The sequence below is a fragment of the Neophocaena asiaeorientalis genome, unplaced genomic scaffold, assembly GCF_003031525.2.
Source record: "Neophocaena asiaeorientalis asiaeorientalis breed wild unplaced genomic scaffold, Neophocaena_asiaeorientalis_V1.1 scaffold268, whole genome shotgun sequence".
Taxonomy (NCBI): domain Eukaryota; kingdom Metazoa; phylum Chordata; class Mammalia; order Artiodactyla; family Phocoenidae; genus Neophocaena; species Neophocaena asiaeorientalis.
The window spans coordinates 12286125-12308215 of record NW_020173979.1 but is presented as its reverse complement, the minus strand read 5'-3'; the positions used below and the strand labels follow the sequence as shown (position 1 = coordinate 12308215).

The following is a 22091-nucleotide window of genomic DNA, read 5'->3' as shown; positions in this document are numbered from 1 at the left end:
TTGTTCCCCAGATTCAACCACCTTCATGATTTTTGCCACATCCAAGTGACACTTGGTTATTTTTTTTACTTAATATTTTTCATAAACCAATGTCTTTTTTTTTTAATTAATTAGTTTTTTTGGCCGTGCCATGCAGCATGTGTGGGATCTTAGTTCCCTGGCCAGGGATCGAACCCATGACCCCTGCAGTGGAAGCATGGAGTAGTCTTCACCACTGGACTGCCAGGGAAGTCCCAGCCAATGTCTTTTAAATCTAATTATTTTATTTAATAAACTTAAAAGTAATTAAGCCCAGAAAATCAGTTTCATTTTTCATAACAGAAGAAAACTGCAAAGTAAATACAGTGAAGCCAGAACAATGTTATCAAGTTTCAGTTATACATCATTGTCTACCAGAGGTGCTAAGTTTGTTGTTGTTCTTCTTTAGAAAGTAGGTTAGCAAATTGGAGAACATGGTTGTAACTAAGACTTTGTCTTTAATATGATTGGATGAGCGGAAAGAAAATTTAAAAGAGAAAAACTTTCTAATTATGAATTTCAATGTGTTTTAATGCTATGCATATGTGACACTTAAAATTGTCTTGGGTACTAGCATCAGGTGTCCCAGACTTTGGGAAGCACTGATATGAAGTTATCTTAATAGGACATAGGCTCTTAATTGCAAATGATGCTAATTTGAATTTCCAGTATACCTTGAAACACCATAGTAAGTGACATTTATTTGACTCGCTTGAGAGCAGTTACCAACGTGCTATTTATTCAGAAAAGAAAGTTCAAGCAACTGAGTCATGTTCTCTTGCAGTAACTCTTCATCCTGGCTACACCTTAGATTTAGCTGAATATCAATGGCTTGGTCTAATCCTAGTCTAATTAAATTAGTAACTTAAGAGGTAAGCCTTCAGCACTGGAATTTTTTTTTTTTTTTGTGGTACACGGGCCTCTCACGTGGGATCTTCCCAGACCGGGGCACGATCCCGTGTCCCCTGCATCGGCAGGCGGACTCTCGATCACTGCGCCACCAGGGAAGCCCTGGTATTATTATTTTTTTTAAAAGCCCTCTAGGTAATTTTAACATGCAGCCAGGGTAAGAACAGCTGGTCTGTATCCAGCATCAGACATTCAGTGTGTGCTGGACATTGTACATTCTTAGTGAATGATAGTAATCATATAAATGAAGAAATTCAAAGTATTTCCTTTTTGGACTATTTCTCAATGGTAAATAATTATATTCTTCTCTGACAGTAGCTTTATGTTTTGCATATCTTCTGTGGTTAAAATTGGTCTTGGATGTCAATAGTCAGAAAGTAGCAAGAGGGCTTCCCTGATGGCTTAGTGGTTAAGAATCCATCTGCCAATGCAGGAGACACAGGTTTGAGCCCTGGTCCGGAAAGATCCCACATGCCGCGGAGCAACTAAGCCCGTGCGCCACAGCTACAGAGCCTGCGCTCTAGAGCCCACGAGCCAGAACTACTGAGCCCATGTGCCACAACTACTGAAGCCCGTGCACCTAGAGCCCATGAAGGCAACAAAAAAAGCCACCATAATGAGAGGCCTGCGCATTGCAACAAAGTGTAGCCCCGCTTGCTGCAACTAGAGAAAGCCAGCACTCAGCACCGAAGACCCAACACAGCCATAAATAAATAAGTAGATAGATAGATAGCAAGATATGCAAACTTCATTTGTGTTTCTAGAGTGAGAGAGAGCAGCCCCCAAAGCTGTGCTGGCTAGTTTGTCACCGTGTTGTAATAGTTCAACAACAATGCAAGTACAGTATCTAAGTTCTGTTATCTTGTAGAAAAAAAAATTACTGCATGAGACCAGCATACTTGGGGCCCCAATTCAGGTAACTGCCTTCTAAAAATTCTACTTTGGTGTACAGTGTACAAGATAAGTTGTCTCAGTTTCCCCAGGATAATTCAGATTTTGAAACCATGTACACTTTACCACTTCCTACCTGTGGCAGAGTGTACACAAGCAAAACATTGCGAATATTATTTTTCCTTCTAGTGTATTTTTCATTTCAGTTATTGTAGTCTTCATCTCTGTTTGTTCTGCATATTTTCTAACTCTTTGTTAAAAGCTAACTTACCGCTCTATGCATCCATTCTCTTCCTGAGTTCTTTGATCATCTTTTTTTTTTTCTTTAGATACCTGCTCCTTTTAATCACAAAATAACACAGTTCTCAGTTTCGTTTCTGCTTTGTTCAATTCCAACTGTAGCCTTTTTAACAAAACATTTTCCTATTAACTGAATTGTAAAAAATACAACCAAGCTTGTGCTTATTAAATATACATGTATATAAAAAACATACAAAAAGTACAAGATTGATTACGTTAGGAAACTTTTACAGTGTTAATCCTGTTTTTCCCTAAATCTTTAGTAAAGAGCCAAAGGTCAAATCTCTCTGTGCACAAAAACTCAATGTGACTGAACTCCTGAATTCAGTATCTAGGCATGCTATGCACAGAATTAACTTTAATATGCAGTCCTTAAAAGGAAAAAAAAAAAGTAACCAGAATACATCACAGGACAAAAAGTTCTTCTTAAATCAAATTCCGTTTGTGAATTCAGCAAAATAATTTCTATAAAATAAAACAGAAAAATATTTAAATAGAATAGGGTGGACTGTATCTGTTTGAAGGGGTATTTGGTTTTTAGACAGGTTGAGAATTGGTAACTTGAATGTGTGTAATTTTTTGGAACCTTTGATCATCTTTAGATCATTACTCTGAACACTTTCTCAGGTAGACTGCCTATCTCCACTTCGCTTCTTCTTCTGGGGTTTTGTCTTATTCCTTCATCTGGAATATGTTCCTCTGATGTCTCATTTTGTCTAAGTTGCTATTTGTATTTTTATGTCTGTGGTAGATTAGTTATGTTTCTGTAGGAGGCGTCCTATGAGTCCTAGCAGTACACTCCCCTCTCAGCACCCAAACTATACGCTCTGGTGGTTCCCCCTAAGAGGGCTGCTTGGGTCCTTCTATTGTGGCAGGCTGACTATGTGGGCTGTCTTGTAGGCTTGGTTGGTCCCTAGTCTGGTTGGTTGCCAGGCCCTGCCTTGCGTGGATGCTGCTGGCTGCTGTTTAGTGGGGCCTGGTCACGTGGTGGCTGATTGAGGACCCCTAGGGGGCCACAGGGCTAGTTCTGGCTCACTGGTAGGCAGAGTCAGGGTGCCAGAGATTCTGGGGCCATTGCCTACCCACTGGCAGGTGAAGCCAGGTCCTGGGGTTAGTGCTGGACTACTGGCAGGCAGAGCTGGTTTCTGGAATCTGGCTGCAGGGCCCAGGGGTCCCAGAGCTCATTTCAGATCTATGGTAGTGGGTGCGGTTTCTGACACACTGCTGGGGTGTCCTGAAGGTTGCGTTGGCCTGCTAGTGGGCAGAGCCAGGGCCCAGCTGGTCCCAGGGTAGGGTCTGAACTGTATTGTAGGATCATAATTTTCTTACTTCTGGTGTCTGCCCCCTGGCAGGTAAGGTTGATCTAGAGGCTTGTGCAGGCTTCCTGGCAGGAGGTGCCAGCGCCTGCCCATTGGTGGGTAGAGCTGGGTCTTGGCCCTCTAGTGACCTGTGCCCATGTCTAGGGGGCGTGTCTAGAGGTGGATGTGGGCTCTTTAGTCTTTAGGTAGCCTGTCTGCCACTGGTGGGGCTGTGTTCCCACCCAGTTAGTTGTTTGGCCTGAGGCATTACAGCCCTGGCACTTACAGGTTCCTGGGTAGGGCCAGGTCTTGGTGCCAATGAGCTATGGCAGCTGCTGTGTTCCCCAGTACATCTGATGTCAGTGTCTATGTCCCCAGGGTGAGCCGTAGCACCCCCTTCCCCCCAGGAGACTTTCCAAGACCAGCAGGTTAGGTCTGGCCCACAGTGCTCTCAAATGACTGCTTCTGTCCTGGGTCTCAGTGTGCGTCAGGTTTAGTGCGCACCTTTAAGAGTAAAGTCTCTGTTTCCCCCAGTCTCGTGGGGCTCCTGCAAAGCCCTGCTGGCTTTCAAAGCCAAATGCTCCGGGGGCTCATCTTCCAGCTACCAGACCCCTGGGCTGGGGAGCCTGACGTGGGGCTCAGAACTCTCACTTCTGTGGAAGAACCTCTGCAATATAATTTTTCTCCACTTCGTGGGTCGCCCAGCTAGGGGGTATATGATTTGATTATGATTTGATTATGTATATGATTTGTATTATGTATTTGGATTTGGATTATGTATTTGGATTATGTATATGATTTGTATGATTTGATTATGACTCGCAATATGCGAGTCCTCCCCCCGACCTCATTGTGGTTCCTTCTTTATGTCTTTAGTTGGAGAAGGTCTTTTCTGGTAGGTTCCAGCCTTTTTCATCGATGGTTGTTCTGCAGATAGTTACGATCTTGGTGTGCTCGTGAGAGGAGGTGAGCCCAGGGTATTTCTACTCTGCCATCTTGGCCGCTCTCTGAGATTATTATTTTTTATCATTTTGTAAATTATCACATAAAAGTGCTTTATAAGTAAAGGAATAAATTAAGAATGTGTCAGTTGAACAATCATTATTGTCATTACCAAAATGTATTATTATTTATGACATAAGAATTCCTGTATCCATTGATATGTCTTTCTTACCACAATTTAGCATCAACACTTTAATTTTTATTCTGACAGCCGTAGACAGTTAACATGACTTTAGAATTGCTTTCTTGGGTTAACCTTGGCCTTATTTCCTTTTTAACCTCCCTAAATATCAATATTTTCAATATATGTTATTTGAGTTTTCATATACAAGGAATCGATAGCATTTAATGAAGAAAGTGATGACAATTGCCAGATGGCATTTTATATAGGCAGTTCATTTTAATATTACCTATAACTGTGACATATGCACATTTGTAAAGAGTGAGTTTTACCAAGTTAAGTTTCACAAACACTGAACGTTTAAAAATAGTCTATACTCTCACTGATTCATTCAGTATTTTGAGAAAGTATTGATTGGGTGTTTTGTCAAGCACCAGACACTTGCAAAGTTTTGGGAAACAACACTGTTGAAGACAGATATTTCTTGTTGAAGACATATTTCTTGCCTATTATTTTTCTTTTAACATTCAAGTCTAAACCAAAATTTTAAACACTGTTTTTGTTGTTATTGTGAAATAAAATGTATATAAAGTACATAAGTAAATAAATATAGACCAGTGCATCGTCATTAATTGAAATAAAATCTCATGTTACCACCCACCATTTCTGGAAATAAATATTGCCAACACCCCAGAAGACATCCTCAACTCCCTCCTGATTTCTATCTACTTTCTTCTCCCTCAAAGTAATCACTGTTCTGACTTTGACCTCCATAGTTGAATTTTACCTGATACTAAATTTTATACAAACAGAAACACAGCATATGTGTGAGTGTGTGTCTTGGGTGTATGTGTTGCATCTTTTGCTCAAATGCTTATTTTTCAGATTTATTTTGCTGCACGTAGTGGTAGTTCACTAGTTTGTATTGTTGTATAGTGTTTCATTATGTAAATATGCCATAATTTATTTATTCATTCTACTATTGATTTAGGTTACATAGATTTGTATTCCCAATAATGCAACTGTGAACATTCTTGTACATGTCTTGGGGTAGATGTGTGCGTGCATTTCTTTTCGGAGTAAATCTAGGGATGCGCTTGCTGGTTAATAGGATACACAGGTGTTCATCAATAGAATATAATGCCAAAATGTTTTCCTTCCAGCAGTGTATGAATGCTAGCCGCTCCACATTCTCCCACTTTTATTTATGAGTGAGTTAAAACAAATACACAACAACAGCAACAGCAAATGCAGTGAGGGCACTAACTGTAGGAAAATGGTCTTCAATGATATGCCTAGAACATGACCTGATATGTTTTTTTCCTATTTACACCCTTTGTTCCTAGTGACTGCTGTGGTTCTCTTCTCCACATTTTCCCTCCTTATCTTAAATATCCCAGTTTTCATTTGCTCTCTGTGAAGTCCACATGCTTTTGGGGATGTCGATTTCATCTTTGACACTAGTGGTAGGATATATAATTATACTAAAATAATGAACAGAGTCCCACCCTCTAGCTATAGACATGGCTTCATATGTATGAATTCATATGTATTCAGGCCAGTGATTCACAAAATGAGACCCTCTGGGGACTTTTAGAAAAGTAAACTGGAAGAGTTTATCTCTGTTTTCATGGATATAAACAAGGAAGCATAGAGGTAAGGAGTTGTTGCTAGCATCTTGTGACTGTACATTTAAGCCATCTTTGGGTTGAGGGTGATAGCATGGAGGACAGAAGGATGAGACAGAAAGAGTCTGAGGGTTTTTTTTTCTTTTTTGCTGTACGTGGGCCTCTCACTCTTGTGGTCTCTCCCGCTGCGGAGCACAGGCTCCGGACGCGCAGGCCCAACGGCCATGGCTCACGGGCCCAGCCGCTCCGCGGCATGTGGGATCCTCGCGGACCGGGGCACGAACCCGCGTTCCCTGCATCGGCAGGCGGACTCTCAACCACTGCGCCACCAGGGAAGCCCAAGAGTCTGAGTTTTTAAATCCATAGTTGAGAAGCTGAATCAAAGCACCATGAGGCTTATCCTACATTAAGCTTTAAAGTTATATATCCCTCCCAATTTAGTTTGAATGTTTTGATACTTGCAAAAAAAATTCATCTTAGCTAATAAACCCCCAGAGAAATTGATTTGATACGGGTCATTGGCGATTGCTAATAAACTGTTTGCTTTTCATACATAGGAATATATAATCTGATAATTGACTCAGTCAAATAAACACACTTAGCAACAGCTGTTGACCTAATTATCAAAAAATTGAACGAGGGGGCTTCGTGCCCCGGTCCGGGAGGATCCCTCTTGCCGCGAAGCGGCTGGGCCCGTGAGCCATGGCCGCTGGGCCTGCGCGTCCGGAGCCTGTGCTCCGCAGCGGGAGAGGCCACAGCAGTGAGAGGCCCGCGTAATGCAAAAAAATAAATAAATAAATTAAAAAAAAATTGAACGAGGTGTGAGCTAAGGGGATCATTGTAGGCAAAATAATGCACCCACAATCGATAGTTAGAATTTACCCCCCCTGCCCTCTACCCTCTGTGCATGTACACGCTGACATACTCACCTGTGCGTAGAGCACCCTTCCCAACAAGTTCTGCACAGGTTCTTACATGTCCTTAATAGGAGATAATAGAATCCCATAGGCCACTAAAGGCTGTGTATGAAAGAGTAACTTGTGCCCCAATGCTCCTACTCACTAAACCACAGTGTTTCTCAGGAATCCCTGGTCCTCCAGGACAGTACAGAGGAAGTCTCCTCCTCCCGTGATCAGATTGTAAGTCCCCTGTGCCCTCCGAGGATATATACTCACCTAGCATAGCTGTTCCGATACTTTATACCAAAGTCCACCTTTTGCTGTGCCTGGAAGACATTCTTTGAAATGAACTAGCTTATGCCTTACCCTTGCAGTGTGCATTGCTTTCCAAGTCATGAAAGAGTTTAAGTGAGGCAGCTGAACACATCCATTAAGTTAAATTACAAGCTCTGCTTCTATTCCTCAGTGTGGGGAGATCAAATCATTGGTATCTGCAATGGCAAGTTTATGAAATTTGAATGTTATTAACTTTGTGCTGAAGGGGCCTTACTTTTATTGAACTCAGGCATAAACTAATGTATTGTCCTAAGGGAAAATGAGCTTGAGCAGCCATTTGTTTTAGATGATCTTATTTTTCTGATGAATGTACAGTCACAGATTCTTTGTCCCAATTCTTTTTTCATATACTACCCTAGGAGAGTACAGTGACTAGATTTTTCTTCCTACAAAACTCATAGCTTATTGAATCCGTGAAAATATGAAATACCTGGATTAAAATTGTATAAACTGCATGATTAATCTTCACAGTGACAAATATCCAAAATATGTACCAAAATTCAAGTAAAATCTTCTAATTGCGAGCAATCTCTCACTGCACATCTCTTCAGTATTTGTTTGTTTTTAAAAGCTTCTTTATTCTTAAATAAAATTGATTTTTGTTTCTGATTATAAACATGAACTCATTACATGTTTGTAATCATGCATAAATTCAAATCATGCATAAAAATGTAAAGATGAAAATTAAAATTAATCATCTAATTTACAACAGAGAGCTTCAGAGTCAGAAGAACTAAAGTAGGAAATTAGTTGCAGCTTTCCAGCGTCTTAGTTGTGGCATGTGGGCTCCTTAGTTGTGACATGCAAACTCTTAGTTGCAGCAAGCATGTGGGATCTAGTTCCCTGACCAGGGATCAAACCTGGGTCCCCTGCACTGGGAGCATGGAGTCTTATTCACTGCACCAACAGGGAAGTCCCAGAAGTATCCCTTTTCTTTTCACTTAATGTATTTTCCCTCCTGGTCTGCCAGAAAATAGTAATAATGGTAACATGGCACCATCACCCTTGTATTATTTATTTGTTAGTATGAGGAAGTGCAATGAACAAGCATACCAAACTGTTTAATATATCTTCCCTTTCCTTGAAGAAACTTTAATAGGATGCTTTTATCAGAGAGGGAAAGAGGGAAGGGGGAAGGGGAAGGACAGAGACGGAGAGAAAGGAAGGAAGAAGTTGAGATTTTTTTGAAAAGGCACTTTTGCCTGAACAAATTAAACAGCGATAAAATTTCATAATGATGACATCCAACATCCAGTGGGCTAACTACATTCTTTTCTCAATGAGTTATCAGGGGGATTTGAAAATTTCTTTGTCAGATAACTTTTTTTTTCTTCTTAAAGTAGTAAGGTTTAGGTCATAGGATTAGAACTCTATTACACGGAGTTCATCAGTGCTCTAGAGAAATGATGAATTGATTACTTGCTTACTAAGTTGATTCATGCCAGTCTGGCAGTTTGTGGGAGTGAATCTAATTATCAGTCTCTTACTTTCATTAATAGGTTGGAGCAAGTTAACTTCTCAAAGGAGGAAGAAGTAGTAAGATTTAGGTCATAGGATTAGAACTCTATTACACAGAGTTCATCAGTGCTCTAGAGAAATAATGAATTGAGGCTTAAGAGGAATTTTCGTATCAGACAACTGCTCTCTGCCTGCATTGAAGTAATTCTCTTTGAGAGCTGGTTGGAGCTTTGTCCAGCCCATCATACATACCCTCTAGGGGTGCCCTATGAAATTCAAATTTTGTTTAAAGTTCTTATGTTAACTGAAGTGCAAGATATAAGACTGGTTATGTCAGGTTTTATGCAAATGTGTGACTCAGTTTTTATGTTTCCTATTCATAAAGCTTTAAAGGAATAAAAAGATTACTTGCTTACTAAGTTGATTCATGCCAGTGATTACTTTTAAAATTTCATCTCCCATCCTCATTCTCAAACCAGATTAATCACATAATCAGCTTTCTCCTACCATATTTAGTCATCTATCTATTTATCTTTACATATACATATGTTATATATGTATATATTTATCTATCTTGACAAATGAGTATAATTGAGTGTAATATATGGTTTGAGAATATGATACATGTTTGGGGTACTGTGGCAGTGATTTGATTTCTGACAAGATTCTTTCTTACCATATCTTCAAGAAAATAAACTGAAGATGAGAAATGGGATGAGAAACTTTATTTTGTATTTTTTTATTTCACCATAAGCAACAAAAGTAACCAGTATTTACTGAATATTGATAAAAATTAAAATAGCAGCTTTTGCAAGGTTTTACATTGCCCCTAGATCTGGCAAATATAATCATTTTGTGTGTGGAGGGGAGGAGGATGGAGTTTGCGGCAGGGGAGAAGCAAACTATAGGAATTCCAGTATGCTTCCAACATCAGCCTTAGTTTCTGGTCCAATTGTGGCTTTTCTGACAGGTTTTGGCATAGAAAACTGAATCATAGACTATCCTGTCACTTTCTGATTATTCAAAATAGGTCATTTCACTTCTATGATTGTAGTACGTTAACCATTAGTGTGAGTTTCTAGCTCAGGAGCTTTTGCTGTAATAAAGAGTGGTTTAAAGTCTACAGCTACATCTTTATTCATAGTACCAGGTTCTTAACAATCAAAGATAAATGAACCGCCCTTGCTTTCAGTGCAAGTGAGGGAAAAAAAAAAAAAAACAAAACACATACACACACCCTGGAGGAAGGAAAGGCAGCAAGACTGAGCCTCTCCTTAGTAGTTCAGTTGAGGGGGGAGAGACTTGTCTGGCAGTTTGTGGGAGTGAATCTAATTACCAGTCTCTTACTTTCATTAATAGGTTGGAGCAAGTTAACTTCTCAAAGGAGGAAGAAGTAGACCTTATGCCTGAACTCCTAGACTACATTGTGATCATTTAAGCATTGCTTTCACCAAAATAGTTGTGGTTTTTTTTTCATGATTCAGGCCAGAGTTGTTGTTTTTTTTTAATGTGGATCCTTCTTTTAATTTATTTATTTTTATTTTTGGCTGTGTTGGGTCTTCATTTCTGTGCGAGTGCTTTCTCTAGTTGTGGCAAGCGGGGGCCACTCTTCATCGCGGTGCACGGGCCTCTCTTGTTGCGGAGCACAGGCTCCAGACGCGCAGGCTCAGTAGATGTGGCTCACGGGCCTAGTTGCTCCGCGGCATGTGGGATCTTCCCAGACCAGGGCTCGAACCCGTGTCCCCTGCGTTAGTAGGCAGATTCTCAACCACTGCGCCACCAGGGAAGCCCGTGTTTGTTTTTTTATAAGTCCTTTGTAAAGTTGGGCAGGTGGACAGGAAGAACATCAACTATGGAAAAGGCAAAAGTAACTGGTAAAACATCGTATACTTATAGATGGGAGGACAGAGCATTCTGGACAACTGAAGAGTATACTTTAATAGATTTTAATCTACATCTGTGAAATTTAATTAGCTAGACTAACCCTCAGCTGAGAATCTTCACTGTAATCCAGTGTAACTCATTCCTGTCATCCTGTTTCATTTCTCCTTTCCTACCAGTGGTCTGTGAGTAAAAGTCAACTTGGATGGAGTCTATATTTCTTGACCAATATTTTGTTTTCTTAGCCTCACTAGCCAAAAATCTGATGATGACTATGAAGATTATGCTTCTAACAAAACATGGGTCTTGACTCCAAAGGTTCCGGAGGGTGATGTCACTGTCATCTTAAACAACCTCCTGGAAGGATATGATAATAAACTTCGACCTGATATAGGAGGTATGTTAAAACCTTTTGTGATGTGTGTTAGATAAAAGCAAGTCTACCACATGAGGAGAGAGCATCAGCCCATTTCAATAACCAGAAGGATATAAATGATACTTTTACTAAATACTGCAAAAATAAAGAATGTATCAACAGCATTCAGGTCTGGGGGTAGACGGGGCACTGATAAGTTCAAAATGAAGAAAGATGATTTTCAAGTTAGCTTGAGAGAGAGAAATTTAAATTTTCCTATACATCTCAGACAAAGACTATAGAAGAAAAGTGACAACTTCTTTTTGAAGAAACATCAAAAACAAACAAGCACATACTACTATATATAAAATAGATAACTAATAAGAACCTACTATATAGCATAGGGAACTCAGTAATCTGTAATGAACTACATGGGAATAGAATCTAAAAACGAGTGGATATATGTATATGTGTAACTGATTCACTTTGCTGTACACCTGAAACTAACACAACATTGTAAATCAACTATACTCCAATAAAAACTAATTTTAAAAAAAGAAAGAAAGGACATACTGCTTATCTATAGCTGTGTAACAGACAACCACAGAATTTCAGTGGTATACAGTAATAAGCATTTATTTAGCACTTTGCTGGGGGTGGTCTAATCTAAGCTCAGCCAGGTTGGAGCTGCTCATTTAAGAAAGCTGTACTCTCATTCCACTCCTGGGACCAGCAGACTAGCTAGAAGTATCCTTCTCATGACAATAGCAAAGAACAAGAGAGAAAATAGAAACTCATAAGGCTTAATGCTTCCGTCCATATATTATTGGTCAATGCAAGTCAAATGGTCAGGCTCAAAGTTCAGAGGCAGAGAAGTAGCCTCACTGATGTGAAGGCAAGGGTACAGATGCAGGGAGGAGTGAAGAATCCAGTGCATCACAGAGACTTACAGCATGGCACTTCAAGGAAAATGGATAAAGATGAGAGAAATGTACTTGTTGAATTGAAGCCCAGAATGAATGGTATTATGAATCCTCGTTCATTAAATGTTAAATGAAAATAGAGCATATTCATTAGGCCATGGATGTAATACTACATGATTTTTAATATCAGTCCTCTTTGACGAATAGGCGTGTATTGGATTTCCATATGGTTTCCTCATATTATTTGATGAGTCACAGAATTCATTAAATCATTGAGGAAGATTGATTTTGTATTGGCTAGAGGTGAATGAGGATAAAGTGGTCATAAAAGGAATCAACAGGGAGGAATGTTTAAAAAACAATTCATAATACTTTTTGCTTTTTATGTCTCCATGTTTCTAATGCTTATTAATTTCTAGATCACTAAGTAGCTATTTTTTTCTATATGGGCCCAGTCAAGTTAGAATGCCCAAATCAATTCTAGAACTTAAAGGAAAAATAATAAAATTCAGGATATCTGAGAGATGGATGAAGAAAATCTGAGCAGTGTTTTCTTATTTATTCATTTTTATATGGTCTTAAAAAGATAATCAGTTTCAAAACTCTGCTATGCTTTGTTATGTATTTATGTGCTTAAGATACTTCTTTGAAAATAAATAGCTAAATGTAGCAAATTAGTCACTAGCAACAAGTTAGCTGTGAATAAAGCACTTCTAATGTAGCAAAATAAATAAATCTCTTTCTAGAATAAAAAGGACTAAGCATTAAAATATTATGCTTCTCCATATGCACATATTTCTATGGTTCTCTTTACAGTGAAACCAACATTAATTCACACAGACATGTATGTGAATAGCATTGGTCCAGTGAATGCTATCAATATGGTAAGTTTCGAATTGGTTGTCTATTTTATTAACATATTAGAGAGGAAATGTGGTAACACGGAAATAGCAAGGGCTATACCAACAAAAAAAATTTGGAAGGGAGAGAGAATCTTTCAGATCCTTTTTTCTCCCTTGTAATATAAAGATAATTATTTTAAATGATTTGTTACAAAAATTAAATGTGATCATAGGTATAAAATTACCTTGGGTAAATGCTATAATCTTAAAATTCAACACTCACTGCTTATTTGGTAGGTCCTGCTTACTACAAAATAAAATATAGTGCTCTACTACTTTTTAGAATATTCAAGGTGTGAAGAGGTCATAGTTGGCTTCAAATCAGAATTGTTTCTCAGAAGAAATAGTGCATTAGATTTAACAATAAATGTAACTTTGTTCTTTTATAAAGCTTTCTATCCAAATCTGAAATAAGAAATTAGATTGGAGCCTATGTAGAATAGAGTAGAACATAACATAATATAACATAACATAACATAACATAATATAACATAACATAACATAACATAGTGATACTGTAACTTTAAAATAGTGTTTGCCAAGCAAGCAATAACGATGCTCTGCTGAGTCAGAGAGATGAAAAACATTTATTGCTTTCAACTGGGCTGATTAAAAAAAAGTATACCACCACCTGCGTACTCCATGCAAGTAAGTTTGCTTGTTTTAACTATTAAACAAATGCTAACATGTTACTTCTTTACAACTAAAATTCTGATGCAAGTTGTAAATATCTAAGAAGAATCAGCTATATATGTAGTTTATTTAAACACAGAACTTACAGTTTCAGGAATACTAGTGCCCAGAACTACTGTCCCAGGATCACAGTTTATGAAATGCTGGTTTAAAGAATTTTAAACCTTTTGTTTGTGTGTGTGTGTTTGCCCAAATGTGGATCAGAAATTATTGAGTTACTCTACCTATTGGCACATCACTGATTAGTTGATAAAGAATTTCATAGAAGAAGTTCCCCTCTCATTACTTGTGGACTGCAAATATGCAATTAACCAGTAAACAAAGTGGTATGACTTACTCCAGTGACGATGTAGTGAATTACAGTGAGATACAGGGGCAGGAGTGCAAGGATATAATCCAGAACAATGCAGATTCGTCAAAGGAAGAAGAGTATAGTCTCATCCTGATTTTTTGTATTCTTCATCATACGTGGTGGTGGGTTGAGGGGATTGGACTTGGAAATGTGAATGACTCCCATCCCCCAACTCTCATATTCTAAGAACACTGGGGGTCATGTTCTAAGAACACCAAGGGTTTGTTCTTTAATTTTCTCATTTACAGACATGATTAAAATAGAATTATAAAATCATGCTAAATAATATCTAAATATGATAGGCAAATTAGATCTTGGGTGTTATGATCCCAGGACTAATTCACATCACACTTTCTTTTCTGTGATTAAAGTTGCCACTTTAGTGATATATACGTACATGAGGGTATAATTATTACAGAGTCACTTGTCATCATAGCACTTTTTAAATATGTTCTGTGATAGAGATTAGTACAGTAGTAAAGATTGTCTTTTAATTGGTGCATTTCCTCTTGTTTATAAAAAGAAGACAACAACTGTAATAGTAAAAACTAAAAATAGTTACCTTACTTTGGATATTTGCTGTCTGCCAGACAGGGCACAAAGTGCTTTTTGTGTATAGTGTGTTCCCCTTTTCTATCTTCATACTACCCAACAAGATAGATTCTCTAGGATCCTCACTTCATTGCGAGGTGAGGCAGCTTAGCTTCCAGAGCTCTGGTTTAGAACCGTTTTGAGAACGATTCTGGACTTTCTTTTACTCTGTAGCAGTGGTTTTTGAACCTGAGTAACTGATCTCCTCAAAGACAATTGGCAATGTCTGGAGATATTATTAGTTGTCACAACTTGGGGGTGGGGTTTGTTTTTGGTGCTACTGGCACCTAGTAGGTAGACGCTAGGAATGGTAGTAAACATCCTAAATTACACAAGACAGCCCCCGTGACAAAGAATTAGCTGGCCCAAAATAACATGAGAAACTGCTCCATAAATACCTAATGCAAACAACTGTGTCAGGGCTATGATCTTTTACCAGAATTCACTTAGGTCTAGTTTTTCATAATGTATTGTCTACAAAAGATGGGTGAGTCTCCTTAGCCAAGCTTCTGCTTTCTTTTGGACTATTCAAAGCCAAAGTAGCTTTGCTTTGTTTTGGCAATGAGAACATATGTGATAAATACACACAAATGCTCTACAATACAATCCTACTATATAAAAGATGTTCCATTTCATCTTTTTCTTTAAAACAGGAATATACAATTGATATATTTTTTGCCCAAACATGGTATGACAGACGTCTGAAATTTAACAGCACCATTAAAGTCCTCCGATTGAATAGCAACATGGTGGGGAAAATCTGGATTCCAGACACTTTCTTCAGAAATTCCAAAAAGGCCGATGCACACTGGATAACCACCCCCAATAGGATGCTGAGAATTTGGAATGATGGTCGAGTGCTCTACACTTTAAGGTATTCTTTTGGAAAAGGAAAGGAGTAATTGCTGGGAATAAAGCAAAGATCAGTCATGTTCTCTTAAAACAAAAAGAACGAAAGATGTCAAGCCTAAATCAGGGTTGGCATGCTTGATCAAAATAGTACGTGATGATACAAAATTAGGTTTTTTTCTGTTATCAATGAACTTTTTCAAAGGACATAGGTATAACGTTTTCTTTGACTGATGTGAGAACTCTGTTTTCTCACAGGGACATGAGCCTAATAAAAAAGTAAGCACAGCAGATATTTAAATTATTTGTATATATTTTCAATAATAGTTATGAATAGTATGATTCTTCTAGGTCTTACTATCCAGGAACTTGTAGCTTCAAAATGGTTCATGTTAAATGCCTTTCTAACATATATTTTATGCCATAGGTAATATTCAAGATATAAAATATAATACTTTAAACTGGATCCAAAGCCTTCATCATCAGAGTTATATCAGTTACTAGAAAAAAGAGCCACAATTACAAAAGAAATTCATTGCATATATTTTGATTTCATCATGGGTTTTATTAAATTAGATGTAAGGTAATGACTGGAATTAGACTCTAGTGGAAATCAAATTTTGTCTGCTAAATAAGAGCTCAGTCTAACTTTTGAAGTATTAAGTAAAGTCACACTATCTCAAGTTCCTTTATCGTTCTCATAATACTATAGTCATTGTTCCACTTGTATTAACTTGCAGAGTCACTGTACAATATTAAATTATGGACCCCAGCTCAAAAATATCTCTCATAAGATTCATTCAAGATTTGAATGAGTTTGCCAATCTATATAGAGAGATGATTTTCTTCTTATCTATAATGCTTATCTATAATGATAAGCATTATCTTATCTATAATGACTTATGAATATGTTGTTTATCTATAATGAGTTGCTTATCTATAATGAGTTATGAATATGTGTGTATACACATAGATATATATCTATGTACCTATCTGCAATCTACATTATCTTCAATTTTAACAATTCCAGTTTAATTTGGAGAAATGATACTAATAAAATATCTAATTTAATTATAATTTCACTTATGAATAAAACTAATCTTTTCTTTGGAAGAGCATATAATTACTGAGTGACAGTGATTAAAACCTCTAGCTTTGGAGACATAATTTTGGGTTCAAATCTCTACTATGCCACTAGATTTGTGGCTTTGGACAAGTCCAAGTACAATAAAGCCATAATAACTCTTATTAAATGAGAGAAAAATTCACCTTACTCAGTGCCATGCAGACAATTAAGGGCTCAATGATTATTAATTATATCTTAAGATCAGTAATTGCTCTGTTATACCATAGAAAAATAAAATCTTCCCAATTAAAATTTATTCTAAACTTTTAATATAAAATGTTTATAAAACAACTTTTATTACTTTGATTGATATCTGTAATTGTAATAAATATAGCTAACAAATATGAAATTAAAAAAATCATCAACCCATCACCATTACAATTTAACAATATACTCATACTTCCCCAAAGGTGGTCAAAACATCTAGGACTCCTTTAAATTTTCTCCCTCCTAGAGTCCCAGGCTCTACTGGGAAAGAAAATCTGTATGTTTAGTAAGCACCTCAGATGCAAAATAATTGAGACTCATTGGCAAACATTTTTCTGATATGTCTGTGTATATGTATTTAACATTTCTTGATTGCTATTAGATATTCTTCTACTCTTTAACATCCTATATAATGCCTTTATAGTGTTCCTTTGTAAGAATGCATAATACTCCATTGTGAAACATAGGTATTTTTAAACTCACATATAGTAATTTAAAGCTAACAGCTAACAAGTACTTATAAAGAGAAAGTTCTGCTTTAATTAGCAGATAAGATCTGAGAATTATCTGCATTCATTTACATGCAGTGAATGAGTTTAAGTTCCTAAAACAGTTTGTTCTATTCAGTAAGTTAAGTGCATTCACTGAGCAATCTCATGTGTGCGATTAATTTGCCAAAAAAATTATGGGCTAATAAATATTGAGTAAATCGAGTTGCAGGTCAACGAGATCCTATTGTTTAGTCTGTGAAAGTAAATGGACTACATTAAGTCTTAAACAATTTTCTCCTGGACTTGGTGAATGTCTTCAGTGAGGATCACCTTTTGTTATCAATAAGAATGTGTGACATACTCTCCAGGAATAAAAACAAATGGTCACTAGAAATTGTGCTAATGTACATTTTTTAAAACAGTCTAAAATCTGTCTATTCATGTTTCATATTTTCCTATTTAGGTTGACAATTGATGCTGAGTGCCAATTACAGTTGCACAATTTTCCAATGGATGAACACTCCTGTCCCTTGGAATTCTCCAGTTGTAAGTAATACTCATTCTATATTCTGCATCCCCTCTCACCACTTAGTCTTGCTGATTGCAATATCAGTTAATTGGGAGACTTAAACAGAATGCAAAATTGCATTAAGCAGTGTTGTTGACTTTGAAGATTTTGACAATCTCTTTCATCATAAAAAAAGGATCCATTTTATCAGGAATTACGAATAGATTTCATTGAGGCATAAACTTTTAATAAACTGGCAGTTGTTTCCTGGAGCCCTTTGTTGAGAAGGATTGTAAAGCTTGTCCTGGCCTCAGTAGAAAGAGGTAAATGTGCATTATACATCTCCACTCCCTCCGCGGGTCCAGAAGAGAGTAGCAGTACATTTGCTAGTTGTTTTCTCCCTTTACATATCAGGACACACAGAGATCCAACAATGTTGCTTGTTCATTCCAGTTTTGATATATCTATAAAGATAACAAAATTGAAAATTACCTCTTCCACCTGGAGTTCTAGTAATAACTAAAACTAGTTATCTACCAGTGAGCAAAAGGCTGATTTTTGGTGTCATGTGGGTCCAATTCAAATCCCAACTCCATCACTAAAGACTTGAGCAAATTACTAAATCTCTCAATGAGTTCATAACACAGGTGCCCAATAGAAATTATAATACCTGCCTCACCTCAATATTGTTTTGTTGATATATGTAAAATGGTTGGTACACTACATCACACATAATAAGACTTAATCAAAAGCTCTATTATTTTATTAATTATTATTATCATCAGATAATAGACTATAGCAAGAAGAGCATGATGATTCTAATACAAATTAAGCTTTAGTAACCTTCGCAGCTATTTCCTGTCTGAATCGAAAAGAAGCCTCAGTTTCCCCTACGTTTGCCTCACTATTTGTTCTGCATTTGTGTTAGATTGCTCACCTCCTTCTTATTTTTGGACTGTCAATTGTGCATATTGGGTAGAATGAAAAACTGGCTATGAGTTTTAAGTTTTTAATATAGGTAAAATTTCCCAGCCAGAGAGTGATGGAGGCTCCTAGGAACCAACTAAATCATAATAACAATACTTTCAAAAAAAAAAAGAAAGAAAGAGATGAGAAAACCAATCACCTGTTTTCAATAAACATCATTTCCAGAGAGAACCGAAGGAAAATGTCACTGTATATTATACATACTGAGAAAAATTTCCATTATAAATCTTATTTCATATGTTCTACTTCATCCAAGAATAGAATATTTTTTAGTGAAAGCTTACCTAAGGTTTAGGAGATTGGATTTCTTTTCTTTTAATTTTCCAACTGGGACTACTCCTCTACTGAGTCAGCTAAACCTTAAGAAATAGTGATTTCTATGCCATCAGATTCCTGATTGACAATTGTCTTCTGAACCCAAAATCAGCTTCATATTACTTATTGCTATTAAAACAATTCAATCACCAACATGTTCTCCATAGGAAGTTCCTTAATATTATCATTCGTATTCTCAGTTTTCACCACACCCAGCCCTACCAGCGTGCTACCACCACTCAATAGCAATCTGGGGATTCGGCTTTCTTTTTTCTTTCTTCTTATTAATAAAATATAGTGGACAAAGAGTTGGACCAAAAGAAAGGAAAAAAGGGAAACAAGGGATTTTATTCCAAGAAGTCAATCAGCCTCCATAATCAAAATTACCTTTCCACAGCATTATTAGAAGACAAACAATTGAGAAGATTTCTAGTTTTATCATTTATCTATCTATCTTGAGTTTATTCTGCAGCTTACTTATAAAATGATGTTTATGCATTCAGCAAATATATATTGACCATCAATTCCATGAAATAAGTATGATCATCATCCCCATAAGTAAATGAATAATGTAGAAGAAAAATTGAGAAAGCTTTCTAGGATATTATGGCTAGGAAAAGGTACTGATAATCATTATATTATCAGTGTAATATTTCTTTCATGAATGCTTTCTGTTGTTTTGGCTGAACCTAACTGAGCTGTAAGGAATCTACATAGTTCTCATTGGTATCTTCCCCTTGGCATTTCTACTTACTGCTTTTAGTTGCAGATTTCTGTGTATATTAAAATGAAGCCTCAACAAATTGAGAGAGAGAATAATGTAAATAGTTGAGGTAATTTTTCCCAATCATCTTCTATTCCAAGGACATGCCCTGGGGAGGGATTTGAGTCTGCTCTTCTTCCATTATTTTCTGTTTTCTGCATGACTCTCAAAATCTTACCCTGTTGACTCGGTTTCATCATAAACAATATCTTGCATATGTACTATATACTGGCTACTTTTTATATCTTACCCCAGACAATGTAAAGTATGTGTATAGTATATACAAAACCATGTATAGTGTACCTTCTATGCAATTTAAGTGCTTTTCATGGGTAATTTTGACCTCATGGTTTTTAAATCTAATTTCCCATTAGGATATGGGAAATTGTATTGATTTTCCGTATGGTAATGCTTTTTAGTCCAAGATCCTCATCGAAGTCCAAACTATCTCTCTTGGTATCTCCCTCAGTGTCTTGTTCATAGAAGGTGGTTGCCACATATGTTCATTTTTAATCATTTAAAATGTGTGCTTTCTTATCTCATGGCAGATGGCTATCCACGTGAAGAAATTGTCTATCAATGGAAGCGTAGTTCTGTTGAAGTGGGTGACACAAGATCTTGGAGGCTTTATCAGTTTTCATTTGTTGGACTGAGAAATACCACTGAAGTAGTGAAGACAACTTCTGGTAAGATGCACTTGAAAATAATTTTGAGTGACCCTTCCAGAGTTTAAATTCTGGTGTATATGATTTAGAAGCTTTCAACACTTGTCTAGAAATGATATTCAGAAAATTAAATGAAGTGTTTTCATTTACTAGAGAAAATTATAATTGGTATTCTAGTACAATACATAAATATAAATGGATTTTATCAATTTAAAGCAAATTAGATTCAAATTGGATAAGCAAATTATTTGCTTAATTCCCCTATGAAAAATAAGTAACAGTTATTAAAAAAGAAGAAAATACTTAATAGGCATAATGTTTCTTTTAAGAAATATGTTTCATATTTAAAGCATCACATGGGGAAGATTAACTTCTCAAAAATGCAGAAAAGTGACCAGAGTGGATATGACTAATTCCATGTTCAGTAATTAAATATTTTGAACTGGCTTCATCAGTGAATAAGGGACTGGGTTTTGGTGTCAGGCCTGGGTTCAAATCCCAACTCCATCATTTACCAGCTACATATTTTAAGAAATTACTGAATTTCTCAGGGGACCAGCTCTCACAGATAACCAATGTGGACAAAAGATCTGCCTCACAGTCATACTGTATGTATTTAAAAAAAAAAAAAGGTAAAATGCTTAGAATGATACCTAACACTTAGCATTCAATAAGTAGTAGTGCCTAATAGTATTAGTTATAATTATCAAGTATGCATGGGACCTAATGTGGTCAGGACTTCAGTTTTTTTCAAGAGAAACTAAAAATCTATAGTATTTTTATATCAAATATCATAATTTTTAACGGTATTAATTGAAGGTGATTTAAAAAACCATGTGGGGTAAGTCAAACATATTTCCAGACCAGATGTGTCTCATGGGTGGCTATAGGTTAATACAAACCCTCTGCAATGCTGAGTGCGTATTTTTTTAAAAATTTATTTTTGGCTGTGTTGGGTCTTCGTTTCTGGGCGAGGGCTTTCTCTAGTTGTGGCAAGTGGGGGCCGCTCCTCATTGCGGTGCGCAGGCCTCTCACCGTCGTGGCCTCTCTTGTTGCGGAGCACAGGCTCCAGATGCGCAGGCTCAGTGATTGTGGCTCACAGGCCTAGTTGCTCCGCGGCATGTGGGATCTTCCCAGACCAGGGCTCGAACCCGTGTCCCCTGCATTGGGAGGCAGATTCTCAACCACTGCGCCACCAGGGGAGCCCCTGAGTGCATATTCCATATAGATTATTCCAGCTGCTCCTTTTTAAAGTTATGTGAATTTAAATGTCCTAATTTCAAATATAAACGTTGTGTTCATAGCTTACCATATTAAGACATACTTTTTGTATTTGTTACCATGAATTAAGCTGTTTTCTATTGATTTATTCATGCATACCTGATTGTCTTCCTCCTGAAATTAATAGGACATATTTTTGTGTTGACTAATTTAGAAAAAGGCCTTGGTCTGTTGTACAAGGAGAAACAAATTACAGACCTAGACAGAAATGGAAATTTAAGATTCTACCTTCATAAGCATCATCCTCTAAATCAAAAACCTAACATTGTTTTTGGCATTTGCAGATTTCTTCAAAAAAAAAAAGTTGCAAAAAGAATCTGAAATAAAATCAAAGAAATGCTC

The 22091-nt window shown here is 37.0% G+C and overlaps 1 protein-coding gene across 2 annotated transcripts in view; it reads left to right on the top strand.

The window, feature by feature from the left end:
• Nucleotides 1–22091, top strand: part of GABRG2 (gamma-aminobutyric acid type A receptor subunit gamma2) — a 117770-nt gene that overhangs the window by 16532 nt on the left and 79147 nt on the right. For both annotated transcript variants that reach the window (XM_024753384.1, XM_024753383.1), the window contains exons 2-6: nucleotides 10987–11138; nucleotides 12836–12903; nucleotides 15211–15431; nucleotides 17694–17776; nucleotides 20352–20489. In XM_024753384.1, the coding sequence (XP_024609152.1) occupies nucleotides 10987–11138; nucleotides 12836–12903; nucleotides 15211–15431; nucleotides 17694–17776; nucleotides 20352–20489 (662 nt within the window). The remainder of the gene's footprint in view (nucleotides 1–10986; nucleotides 11139–12835; nucleotides 12904–15210; nucleotides 15432–17693; nucleotides 17777–20351; nucleotides 20490–22091) is intronic.